The sequence below is a fragment of the Hyperoodon ampullatus genome, assembly GCF_949752795.1.
Source record: "Hyperoodon ampullatus genome assembly, chromosome: 4".
Taxonomy (NCBI): Eukaryota; Metazoa; Chordata; class Mammalia; order Artiodactyla; family Ziphiidae; genus Hyperoodon; species Hyperoodon ampullatus.
The window spans coordinates 27,872,089-27,885,020 of NC_136917.1; the positions used below are offsets into that span (position 1 = coordinate 27,872,089).

The 12,932-nt window shown below is 59.2% G+C and overlaps 1 protein-coding gene across 1 annotated transcript; it reads right to left on the reverse strand.

The window, feature by feature from the left end:
• Positions 1–6,050: 6,050 nt before the first annotated feature.
• Positions 6,051–11,989, reverse strand: ZBTB7A (zinc finger and BTB domain containing 7A). Its single transcript, XM_079701910.1, has 2 exons — positions 10,716–11,989; positions 6,051–6,779 (listed from the first exon to the last, which is right to left on the reverse strand). The coding sequence occupies exons 1-2, from the start codon at positions 11,972–11,974 to the stop codon at positions 6,278–6,280; spliced, it is 1,761 nt and encodes a 586-aa protein (XP_079558036.1). The 5' UTR covers positions 11,975–11,989; the 3' UTR covers positions 6,051–6,277.
• Positions 11,990–12,932: the final 943 nt, after the last annotated feature.

Here is a 12,932-nt window from a genome sequence, read left to right on the forward strand (position 1 = left end):
GACGGCTAGATGGCGAGGACGGGTATTAAGTGGGGACCTCGAGCTCGCCGGCGGGAATGTGAGATGGGGCAGCTGTGGTGGGAGAGTCCTGGGCTGGAGTTGCCATCTGACCCAGCAACTCCACTCTTAGGTGTCTACCCCAAGGTCAACGAAAACAGGCTCACGTAAACACTCGTACACACCTGTTCACAGCAGCATGATTCACAACAGCAAAAGGGTTGTTGTGAAACAATAACCCTTTCATCTGGGAAAAACCCAGATGTCCACCGACAGGTGAATGGACACACCACGTGCTCCATCCACCCAGTGGAATACGATTCAGCCTTAAAAAGGAGCGGAGCAGTGATGCTCGCTACAGCGTGGATGGACCTTGAGGACATGATGGTCAGTGAGAGAAACCAGACAGAAGACCACATAGCGTGTGATTCCATTTATATGAAATGTCCGGAACAGGGCAATCCACAGAGACGGGTTAGAGGTCACCAGGATCTGTGAGAGGGGGATATGGAGTGACTGCTAGTGGGGAAGGGGTTTCTTTGTGGAGTGATGAGAGTGTTCTAGAAATAGATGGAGGTGATGGTTGCACAATTCTCCGAATATGCAAGAATCCTCTTAACTGGGGAGGCATGGTAGCCTAACCGAAGATGCCCTCCTGGGCCGAGTAGCTGCAGAGCCATCCTTCACCATCATCCAAGGCCTCCACTCTCCCTCTTGGCTGGCTCAGGTCCCCTCGGGGTCTGGCTGTGGAAGCCCTGGTCCCCTACCCACCCTGGCCCGAGTTGGAGACCTGGGTCCATGTAAGCACAGACAGGCAAGTGACCTTGCTGCTGATGGAGGACCCCTGGAGCCGCCACTCTGCATCCTCCACAAGCTCCTGGCAAAGGCTGGGTGGCCCTCCTCTCCCAGGCCGTGGCGTGGCCATTGTGTCCCCTCGGGGCCCCTCCATCACCCCACCCCCACCCCAACCCACTGGCCCCAGTCTGACAGAGACAGACGGGAGAAGGGCTCTTCCAGTGCCCTGGAAGTGGCTGTGTGTGGTGACCCCAAACCAGAGGTGGGGTTGCAGCCTATGCCCTGTCCCCGGTGAGGGGGCCCCGGCCTGACTTCCCCCAGGAAACCTGGGTGGAAGCAGCCAGCTTGGATCCGAGGTCATGTCAGTGGGGCCCAGCGTGGAGTGGCATCTTGGGGCCCTCTGGCAGACTTGAGGTTCCCGGGCTGAGGCCACCCCAACCCAGGGCCTCCAGAAACCCTGCAGTCGGAGGTGACTGAGGAGGCTGCCCAGCCGGTTCTCCCTGCCCACCCCCATCCTCGCCCTCACCGGCCCTCGAGCCCCTTCCACCCGCCCATGCCCCGGGGTGTGGGTCACCTCCTCTGTAGGGGCCCCAGGCCTGGCACTGCTGGCGACACCCACCCCACCCTGGAAGCCCAGAGGCAGGGTCACTGCATCCAGGCCCCTGCCTCCCAGGCCTGGGAGGAAGGGTCAGACTGAGTTTGAAGTCCTCTCCCTGGAACCCAAGTAGGGAGGCCCGGAGTGGTGTGGACAAGGGGCCCAGCCCACAGGGGAGGGGCCCCCCAAACCCTCCATCCCCGCTCCCCAGCCTTCCCCCCCCCCGCCGACAAAACACAAAGAACATCAAAATCAGGCAAATGAGGCAGCAGCGGTCGTAACAGGCTGCGTTTAGTGGTTTTTTTATGTACAAGAAAAATGATTTTTTTTTGTCTGGTTTTTCATCATCTTTTGTCTTTTTGTTTTTGTTTTTTTTTGTTTCTTTTATTACTTTTAAAGCTTCTCCCTCCCCACCCCCCAAAAGTGCATTTTTATCAATTTTTTTTTTAAATCTCCCACACTTATAAAGACTCTCAAATACAGTCTATGGAATGTCTGCTCTGTGCTCTGTGCCCCCGGTGGGCGCCACCCCCGCCCCCCTCCACCAGGCCTGGCCCCCCAAAGTCCAAGGCACCTCATGTCTGGGCCCGGGTGGGGCAGGGGGGGACCTTGGGCATTGGGACCCCTGGCCACAGCCTTCAGGCAGCCCCAGCCAGGGGATGGAGGTCTCCCCAGCCCCCTCCATCTCCTGCCCTGCCCCCCACCCCCCATGTAAATCTATATATTTAGTGCGAGCTAGTCTTACTCTGAGGTTATGGCTCCTGGGGTGCCCGAGCCCCAGGCCCTGACCCGTCCTGCGCCAGCCAACATCCCCACTCCAGGAAGGCTGCTTCCTCAGCTTAAATAACTTTTTTAAAATAAAACTGCAAATATAAATATCTTTCTTTCTCAAAAAATAGGATTTTTGCTTTTTTTAAATTGATTTTTACTTTTTTTCTCCTGCTTTTCCTTTCACTCTCTCGTTTCTTGCCGCCTACAATCCTGGCTACCTGGACTGCCTTGGTCCTGGAGGAGCCCCTGCCTCTTCTGTCCCATCACATGCCACAAGGCCGTTCCCTCCACGGACAATGGGTCTCAGTAGTGCAAAGACTCCCCAGAAGACTCTTGAGGGGGCTGGGGGACCCCTCCCCCCTACCCAAGACACCCTCCCCCTTGGAAGGAAGCAAAGGGACAGCCACGTACAAACAGGGTGACAAGACAGGATAGCCATGAGGGGTCTCCTGGGTGAGCCGCCCACGGGAGGCAGACTTTGGTATGGCCCAGGGGAGCCCGGCTGGGCACAGGTCCAGACTCACACTCTTGTCAGGCTGGGCCTGGTCCGGCACTTTACATTCACTGGTTTTTAAGGTTTGTTTTTTTTTTTGCCTTTTTTTTTTCCTCCTAATCTCAAAAGGCGGGGTGGGGATCAAGGTGGGGGGCTGGGGGGCTAGGGGGCAGCAGCAAGGGTGCTAATCTCTCTCTCCCGGGTCCTGCAGGCTGGCGACCGCTCCAGGTGAGGGCTCCGGCCCCCACCATCCTGCTGGCCCACCACCGCCGTCCCAGGACGCCCTCCCCCCCACCCCTGCTGGAGCCCCCTCCTGGAGCTCCCCCCGCCTGGACCTCACTCATACACAAGCGCACACACACATTCACGCAGCTTCACCAAGATGATGGAAATAACAATTTCGCTGTTTTCTTTTTTTTCTTTTTTTTTTTTTTTGTACCAGGCAGTTTAAAAAAAAAAAAAACACCCCAAAAAAAGAAACCACAAAAAAAAAACCCAAACAACCAAACAAAAAAACTTTTTGCTGTGTCCTTTCTGACCAGTCAGCACGTTCCCCCTCAAATTTTTTTCTTTTTTTTTTTTGTTTGTTTGTTTCCTGAAACGCGAGAATTCAGCAGTATCTTTGGCAACACTTTATCACGACCTTAATTTAAAGAATAAAAATAAAATTGATCCACGTCTATATACAGTATGTGATTGCGCGGAGTTGGGGGCAGGGCCTGGGCTGGGAGGGCGGGGGTCCCGGCTCTGGGCCCATGCAGATGCTGCGGCCCCCGGGGATGGGCTGGTGGGCAGCAGGAGAGGGGTTAAGGCGGAGTGGGTGGGCAAGGCTGGCGGAAGCTGAGCGCAGAGCTAGGGGTAGGGGTTTAGTGCAATTCCCGAGGAGGTTTGTGTTAAAGTGTGCTCGGCGGGGGTTCAGCCCTTGCCCCCGCTGTAGTCCCAGAGGCCTTAATCCCCCAAGTCTGGTCTCCCCCCACCCGGCCAGGACGACAGCTGTGATTTTTCAGTTGGTTTTATTGCGAGGGGGTGTGTGGGTAGTGGGGGAGAGGGCTGTCCCCTCAGGGAACCTCTCTGGGAGCTGGGGTGGGGTAGGGGTGCAGGTCCCTAGCCTGGGCACTCGAGCTCCCTGTTCGGCTTGCACGGGTGGTTCTCTGAGAGAGCTCGCCCCACGATGCTGGGGAGTGGGCGGGCCCACCCGGCCCTGGGCTCCCCTGCCACCCCCCTCAGGAGGGGGGGTCCTGAGACATCTGGGGGGCTGACGGGCTCAGGGGTGGGGGGAGCAGGAGGAAACAAAAAACTGTCCTGTAGAAACAATGATGAAAGTTGCCTTCTTTAAAAGCTTCCCTTTAAAAACAAGAAAGAGATGGGGTCTGTCACAGAACCAAGGGGCATGGGGTGACGGGCCAGCAGCTAGAGGCGGGGAGCGGGGACACCCCCCACACCTCCGGCTTTTGATGAGGAAGGGTCTCCGCTCAGCAGAGCGTCTATTTACAGGGCCCCACACTAGGGTTGCATATGCGACGGGGGATGGGTGGGGGGGAGGAGGGTGCCCCGGCCTCTGGCAAAACGGCCTCCCCAGCCCTGGCCCCAGTCCGTGGCCTGTGGCTCGGTCAACGCCGGGCCTTTGGGGAGCCAGAGGCTGGGGGGAGGCGGGTGCCAGCCCCCAGGTTACAGTCAGTGCCTTTGAGTAAAAAGAGGGGTGCAGTGGGGGGTGGAGTAAGGCCCTGGAGGTGGGGCCCCGTCACCCACCTCAGTGGGGATGGCGTATCCAAGATGGCAGCTCCTCGGTGGCCACAAGGAAGGGCGGCCATGTTGGAGGGTAGGGGGACAGCAAGGGTCAGGGGACAAGGGCAGGGAGACGGGATTGTTCCGGCTGGTTGGAAGGCCAGCCCTCTCTCGGGCCCATCCCTGAGCTGGGGAGTCGGTAAGGAGGGTCCCCGCGGACACAGGTGGCCACTGTATGGCTAGCAGGTGAGGAGACGTCTCCAAATCAGAACCCAAAAAGGGACAGAATGGTGGGGGGAGGTGCTGGGGGGGGACACGGCAGAAACACAAAAACCCCGCAGTCCTGCCTGCAAGGCGAGCCCCCGTGGTAAAGTACAAATACCTCAGAAGGCTTCGCCCTCACCCGTGACTTCCTGACCCCCTTCTCACCTCGGGGAACAGAAGTGGATTCTACGTCTGTGGTGGGTTTCTTTTTTTATTATTTTGTACAAAAATAAATCGACTTTTAGGAATTTCTGTTTGCTCTCTCTCGCTCTCTCTCTCGCTCTCTCTCTCGCTCTCTTATTTTTTTTTTGTCTTTTTGACTTTTCATAGAAGTTGGTTGCAACTTGTAAACATGTTTTTAAATTAAGAATTAAGATAAAGTGTAGTACCCGTTCTGTTACAAAGTGCCAAGACTTCTATTTGTGGTTGGTTGTCTTGTTGTTTTTTTTTTTTTTTTCCTTTCATTTTTGTAAAATCTTGTTTTTATTGCTTTTGTGACACTGGAACTTCTGGACACTCTCGCTCCCCACATCCCTGCCACCGTGAGACCCTGCGTTCCCTCTGCTCTTGGCTCTTTCACCCCACACTGTCGCCTGCTCCTCTGAGGAAAAGTATATTTTATATATATATATATCTATATATAAATTTTGTTTTTAAGGAGGAAAAGAGAAAAAAAAATCTAAAAAGTGCTTTTAAAAATCGGGACAGGGCTAGGGGAAGGGGAGAGGGTGAAGACAAAAAGTTTCGAATCTCCAAACGTCTCATGGGGTCTGGGGTGGGCCTGGGTCGGGGGACCAAGACGGGGGTGGCAGGGGCGCCCCGAGTGGCGGCCCGCAGGTCCCGCCGGGTTGTAAGTGCCGTGAAGGAAAGCGGCGGGGGCCCTTGGGGAGTCACTCTGGTGCCCTCCCCCCCCTTCCCCGTCTTCTCCCCTTTCTCCACGCCTGGAAATAAATAGATTTGTGTCGCGGTGGCCAGGAGATCCGGGGGACCACAGGCAGGGACGGGAGGCGGGGAGGCAGTCGGGGAGACGGAGGGGGAGACCCCCACTTCGGAAGTGCCCTGAGGAAGGAGGGTGGGGGTGCGGATGGGGCCGTTTTAACGTCCGCTCACAGCGGACACAAATCATTTTTAAGGTCTTATCTCAAAAGACTCTAGAAATCAGCGGGGGCGGGGCAGGGAGAGGAAAAGAAAAGACACCCCCCCCCCGACCCCGGTCCCCGGCCCACGCCCCCGTGACCACCCTCACCCCTGCCTGGACCTGGGGCCCTGATCGAGCCTCCGATGGGACCCCAGACCCCGAACCGCGGGGCGCCCGGGGAGCTCAGAATCCTCGTGTCCCACAAAAACCCCAAGCTGAGCCCCGAAAGCCATCGACGGGGTGGGGGGCAAGCGGGGCTGGGAGTGGGGTGGGGCGAGGGTCCCCGTGGAGGGAGAGAACATCATGAAGGAGAAAAATCTGAGAAAAGCACTACCCTAGATTCTGTGACGCTTCATATATATATATCTGTATATATATATATATAGATATAGATATCTGTATATAGATAGATTTCTTTTTTTGTGTTTTTTGGGGGTGGTGGGTGATTTGCTCTCTCTCTCTCTCTTTCTCGGGTTTCTGTTTTCTCTTTTTTTGGTTTTCAAGCGAGTCCGGCCGCGAAGCTGCCATCGGCGGTGGCCCCGGCGCCCCCGTCGCCTCCCCCAGCGGCGCCCGCTACATTCAACCTGCCCAGGCCGTCGGGGCTGGCCTCGTCCTCATCCTCATCCTCGTCCTTAAAGTGCTTCTCCTGGCCATTGCGCCGCGCATCCGGCGAGCCAGGCGGGGCAGGGGCGCCGGGCGGCACAGGGGCCCCCGGGGCGGGGGCGGGGTCGGGCCCCCCAAGCCCGCCACCCCGCACCCGGGGCTTGCGGCCGCGGCGCGAGGGCACGCCGTTGCACCCGTCCTTCTTGAGGTGTCTGTGCAGGTGGTCGGAGCGCACGAACGTCTTGCAGCAGCTGTCGCACTGGTAGGGGCGCAGGCCAGTGTGGACGCGCATGTGGTTCTTCAGGTCGTAGTTGTGCGCGAACGCCGCCCCGCACTGCTGGCACAGGTACGGCTTCTCGCCCGTGTGCTTCCTCATGTGCACCTTGAGCTTGTCCTGCCTGTGGACGGGCCGAGGGTCAGCCGGCGCCCGGCCGGGCCCCTGCCTGGGATGAAAGCCACCACCCCCGTCCCCGCCAGCCTCAGCATGGGGAAACCGGGACCCTCGCGGAAAGGTGGGCTGCGGCAGGGGGCGCCCCTGCGGGGAAAGGGGGTGCGGGTGCCCATTCTGAGAACAGCACCAAGGAACCCACGAAGGTGTGAAAAGGGCCTTGGACCCCGCTCGCTGTGTGGCCACGGGGAAATGGCTGAACCTCTCTGAAACCCAATTTTTGGGGTTTTTTGGTTTGTTTTTTTTTTTTTGGCCCCACTGCGGGATCTTAGTTCCCCAACCAGGGAATCAAATCCATGCCCCCTGCAGTGGAAGCGCAGAGTCTTAACCACTGGACCACCAGGGAAGTCCCACTGAAACCCTTTTCTTATGCATAGGAGGAGGAAGATAACAGGCCTCCCTCCCACCTGGGGCTCTGCCCAGTGGCAGGTGCATGGCTTCACACTACAGGCATTTACTGAGCACCTGCTGCATACCAGACCCTGTTCCAGGTGCTGAAAATGCTACAGGGAACAAGGAGAAATGCCGGAGTATTTGGTAACAGAGAGGGTTAAGCTGTCCTGGCTTTAGCACTGAAAGCTCTGTGTCGTGGGAAGCCCCTCAGTCACTGAAAATCCAGGGCAGCTGGTCACAGTAGTAACCAAGTCCCCACCCCAGGGACCCCACCCCCTACCCCCAGTTCCTGCCAGATCTCCCCTCACCTCTGTCTCACTCTGATCTGGCCACACTGGCTTCCTGGCTGTCACCCCAACATGCTGATAACTATGAGACTACCTCAGGGCCTTTACACATGCTGTTCTGGCTACCTGGAGTACTTTTTTCCCCTCCCAGATCTTTACAGTTGAATTTCAGCCCAAACATGATCTCCTCAGAGAGGCCCTCCCAGACTCCCTCAACGCCGGTCCCTCATGCCACCGCCTTTGTTTCTCATCTGTCTCCCTGACTGGACTGTGAGCCCTGAAAACAGGCAGGGACTGGGTGTGATTCCAGGGCCCCTCCATGCCCATCTCACCCCACAGGGAACTGTGTGGACCTGGCTCAGCCTGGGGCCTTTGGCCCACAAAGCTGGTCACCGTATCAGTTCTGGGGTGACTATGGCCCAGGTGTTGCTCTGTCCCCCTGAGCCCTTGAAATGTGGCTGGTCCAAGGTGAGATGCGCAAGAAGTGCAAAGGGCACCACAGATTCTGAAGACTTCATTTGCTCTATGTACTGTACAATATCTCATTTATAATTTTGCTTATTGATCACATATTGAAATAGAACTAATGGATTATGTAAAAATATGATTAAAATTACTTTCACCTGTTTCTATTTTACTTTTTAAAAATGTGGCTGCCAGAAAATGTAGAGTCACGGAGGTGGCTCACATGATATTTCTATTGTACTATGCTGGTTCATAGTGATGGGGGTGGATTCCTGCCTGGAATCCACAAGGCAGGGGCAGGGACCAGGGCCTCCAGAGCTCTGGCTAAAATCTGACCTGCTCCTTGCTGCAGACTCTTATGCTCCACTGAGTCACTCGGAGTCTCTCCCTTCTGATGCCCACCAGCCTGAGAGCTTCTTCAGTGCCAGCACTGATAAACTCCTACTCATCCTTCAAAGCCCCACCTGAAATGCCCCTCCTCCTCCAGGAAATCTTTCCCAACCCCGAGACAAAGGCCTACACCCCCCTCGCCCTGGGCTCTTTCAGTCCCAAGTCCCTCCCTCTGGCACCGCCCACAGAGCTGGTGTCCCTGCTTGGCTTAACTTTTCTATGGCTTCTTACTGTTCTGAGGATCAAGACCTGGCCCTTTGCAACCAGACCCCCTGCCTATTCTCTGGCCTCGTTACACCCCCACGTGAGCCAGCAGAACCTGGGCCACAACAAACTCATCGCTCCCTGGATTAACTTGAGCTGTTACCAGAAAGAGGATGGCAATGGCCAGGCGCTTCCCGCCACCCCCCACCCTGCCTCCTCGGAGCCAGCTAACTTGGTATCCCAGTTGCCCCGCTCAGACACTGGGGCCAGGTCACAGAAGGAACAGGAGGGACTCGGATTGTTCTAGCATCTCTACAGAGATGTCCCTAGCTGAGGCTTGGAGGCTCAGAGAGGGGAAGTGACTTGCCCTGAGTTGCACAGAGGGTTGGGGGCTGTCCCAATGTGGGGTGGGGGTGGAGGAAGCCCCAGTTTCATCACCTCAAGCCCCGGCCTGGGTAATTATAGCCCCGGCCACCACAGGCCCTGCTTACTCAACTCTCTAGTGTGACTCAGAGGGGCCCCTGGGCTCCCCAGCCTGGAGGGAGGGGCAGGGGCTGGGGCGCTGGGGGACAGAGAGGAGCCAGGTGGGCACCTGGAAGGAAGAGGCCTGGCCTGGAGGCCCTCTCTATGCCTCAGTTTCCCAGAATGGCAAACAAGATCAGCCCCGGGTTGAGGGTGGGGTGGCCAAGAGAGCCCCAGGCCAGAAGGTGAAACTGAGCCTGGCTGAGGGTGGGGGCGTGGGGGAAGGTGTCACCTCTCCAGGCTCTGGCTTGCTGGGCCTCCACCAGGCTGCTCCTCCCAGGCTCCAAGACCCCTGAGGGCAGGACCCACAGCCAGCCCAGTCCACCATCCCCACATCTGGAGCAAGAGGGAGGCCCCTAAGACCACCGGCACCCCGATCTCACCAAAGTGGGGGAGCCAGGCCACCCACCAAGCTGCCTGCCTCCCGGCCAGTGCCCTTTACCCCTGCCTGGCACTCCTAGGCCCTGGAGTCCCAGCCACACCCTCCTCTCCTGGCTTGCTGGGGAGGGGGCCCAGGTGCTGGTCTGGGGGTCAGCTCCCAGATCCTGTCCCCAGAGGGCAGGGCCGGGAAGCTGGGACAATGGCCTCTTTCTTCGGCCTGGGTGGGTGTGGCTGGGGGAACCCCGGGGCTGGCGAGGGTAGGGGGTGATGCTGAGGCTAGGCCCCCGCACACCAGCCCCCCGCCCCCACTGGGCTGGCCCACAAGGCCCAGCCTGCCACCTCTGGACTCTTAAGACCAGATGGCAAAATTCCCCCAGCCTGGCCTCAAACTCCTCCTGTCCAGGGACCAAGCCCAACGGCTCCCGTGCCCTTTTCCCTCCACTGGCTGTGGTGATTCCCTAAGCTGAACTGGCCTCAGGGCCTTTGCACTGGCTCTTCCCTCTGCCTCTCCCTTTCCCTCTCCCCACGGCTCCCTCCTTCTCTTCCTTCAGTTCTCAGTCCTCGAGGAAGCCTCCCTGTTTAAGGCAGCACCTACAGCCGCACCCCAACCCTGTTCTCTGCTCTTTTCCTCCCTGGCACTTTCCACCAACTAGTGTTATCAGTTCTGCGGTTTTATCTCGCACATGCTCCGTCACCCCACGGGGATTTTGGCTTGTCCCTCCACTTCTAGAACAGGGCCTGGCACCCAGCAGGCACTCCATAAACATTGGCTGAATGAAGCAAGTTCCCCGGGCTCACGGAAGACTTCAAAGTTACATAACGACCAGACCTCCCTGCTCCCAGTGGGGCTGTCGCCCTCTCCCAAGGCCCAAATGCTCCAGTCGGGATGAGAAGAACCACCCAGGGAAAAAGAAGAAAAGCAACTCCTTGGGCCCTCCCTTCCAGCCTCACGCAGGTCAGCACCGCCTGGCACGCTTTACGTTCTTGTGGTCACCTTGTTTAGGGCCTGCGCGGCACCGCCCACCCAGGCTCTCTAGACAGGCGCATGGGGGTCGGGAGTGCCCCGATGGACAAGGCACCCTTGCAGGGCAGGGCGCGGTGTTGTTTTCGCACGCGGAGGCAGGGTGTGAGCGTGCTCGCGCAGAGCGGGGCAGGGGGTCCCTGTGTGGCTGCTTTTGGGGCAAAGGGCCCCCCAGGAAGCACCCCCCCGGCCCCTGCTCCCCGCCGCGGTGGCGCCAGCTCACCTGGTGAATCGGACCTTGCAGATGTTACACTCGTAGGGCTTCTCGCCCGTGTGGGTCCGGATGTGCCGCGGCAGCTTGCCGGCGCCTTGGATGACCTTCTCGCAGATGGGGCACTTTTGGAAGGCCTTAGCCCGGATCTTCTTCTCCACCTTCTGCGACCAGGCTGGGTAGACGTCGCCGTCGTGGGCGCTGCTGAAGTACTTCAGGTAGTAGTCCACGACGCCTTTGTCATCCGCCCGTGACTCCTCGTCGCTGTCCCCCGCCGTCGCCGCTCCCGCCCGGCCCACCGACGACATCATCTGCTGCAGCAGCGTGCTGGCCGCCAGCCCGTCCGCATCGGCCCCGTCCCCGTCCTCGCCCTCGGCCGTGCCTGACAGGAAGCCCGGAGAGTCGCCCGGCTCCGGGGCTGCCTCTGACAGCGAGGCTGCCTCCTCCTCCCCGCCCCGGCCGTAGTGGCCGTTCTGTGTGGCGGTGGACGGCTGGGCCACGGGGGGCGGGAAGAGGCCCCCAGCGGGGGCGTCGTCATCCCGCTCCGGCCACAGACTTGGGTTGCTATCTCCCTCATCCCCGTCCCCGGCCGGGGGCCGCTCAGCTGGGGGGCCAGGCCCGTAGAAGTCCAAGCCATTGCAGTCGCCGGCAGCCACGGCGGCCACGGCAGCGGCCACGGCCTCCTTGGTGGCATCCAGGTCATCGTCGGATGCGCCAAAGGCGGACCATGGGAATGAGGCGGCGGCGGCGGCAGGCAGGCTGTTCATGGGGTTGCTCTGGAAGAACTCGAGGTACTCCTTGGCGCGAAGGAGGTTTCGCTGATCAATTTGATCTACGAGGTCCAGCTGGCCGGCATCGGCACCCGCATCGGCCGCCAGGATCTGCCGGTCGAGGAGGTCAGCGCAGACGTGGCTCACAGCGGGGATCTCGAGCAGGCGGGCGGCGCTGAGGATGTCGCCCACGTTGGCTGTGCTGACGGTGAGCGTGGCCGTGTAGGCAAAATCCATGAGGGCCGTGAGCGCCTCGGCACTGACGAAGTCAATCTCGTACACGTTCTGCTGGTCCACCACGGCGCCCGACGTGAACAGCTTCTTGAAGTACTGGCTGCAGGCAGCCAGCACCGAGCGGTGCGTGGGGAACTCACGGCCCTCCACCAGGATCACCACGTCGCACAGCAGGCCCTGCGTCCGCTGCTCGTTGAGTCCGCTCAGAATGTCGCTGCTGTGGTCGGGGAACGGGATCCCGATGGGGCCGTCCACGCCGCCGGCCATCTTCCGCGCCGAGACCTGCAGCGCCGGGGAGGAAGGGTAGGTCATGAGGGACAGGGAGGACTGGGCCAACTGGCTGGGCTGCGAGGCCCTCAGAAAGTAGTGCCCCCACATCCCCGCCCCACCTCCCCCCGCCCAGCCTCGGTTTCCCCAGCTCTGCACCAGGATGGTCCACGGCTGGTTCTGCATCATCAAAGTGAGAGGACGTTGGCGAAACCCAACTGGGTGCTTCAGAGGTGAACACCGGCCCCCCTCCCCGCTTTACGAGAGAGGGGAGTGCCCGTCCAAAGGACAATTTGAAGTGGCGTGGGAGCACACAGAAGGTGCTCAATAAATGCCCAACACAAGTTGTTTCCTAATGAATCTGAACACGGGATTCTGCCCATGCCCTCTCTAGAAGGCCAGAGCGGTGACATAAGGCACCCACCGTGCGCTGCCCTGGCTGAGCGCCCAGCAGTGCCAGAGGCAGCACTGTCTCCACCGCAGAGGTGAGAAAACGAGGCTCAGGCTCAGGAAGCCCCAGGGCCCCATGGCTGCACCTCAACTCAAACCCAGGGCAACTGACCCAAGAGCCAATATCCAACCAGCATGGCTGTCCATCCCTGCCTAGCCCCTCGGCCTCCCTAACCTTCTCTCCTGGTCGGGCCCAGTTCTCTTGGGGGGCTCTGAGTCAGCAGGAAGGGGTAAGGTCAAGACCCAGGGACCTGGCCAGGGTCATCAGGGCCGTGGGCGTGCCCTGGTGGGGTGGAGCAGTGACTCTGCAGGACAGACCCCTTCCTGCCCTGTGGAACCCCTAGGACGTGGCTCGGCCCTCACAGTGAGTAACTGGGGGAAACCAGGCCACTGCCTGATGCTCCTCCCTGCCCACTCAAGCTGACCCTGTCAAGGAAGAGTGGGGGGACAGGGGCCTCCTGCCCACCTCCTGCCTGGCCAGCCCCTCTCTTTTTGGCCACCCTGTTTG

Excerpts from the sequence above, each read along its gene's own strand:
- ZBTB7A (XM_079701910.1), bottom strand. The coding sequence starts at position 11,974 with ATGGCCGGCGGCGTGGACGGCCCCATCGGGATCCCGTTCCCCGACCAC. Across the intron at positions 6,780-10,715 it reads TGCAAGGTCCGATTCACCAG|GCAGGACAAGCTCAAGGTGC; the intron begins GTGAGCTGGCGC and ends GCCCGTCCACAG.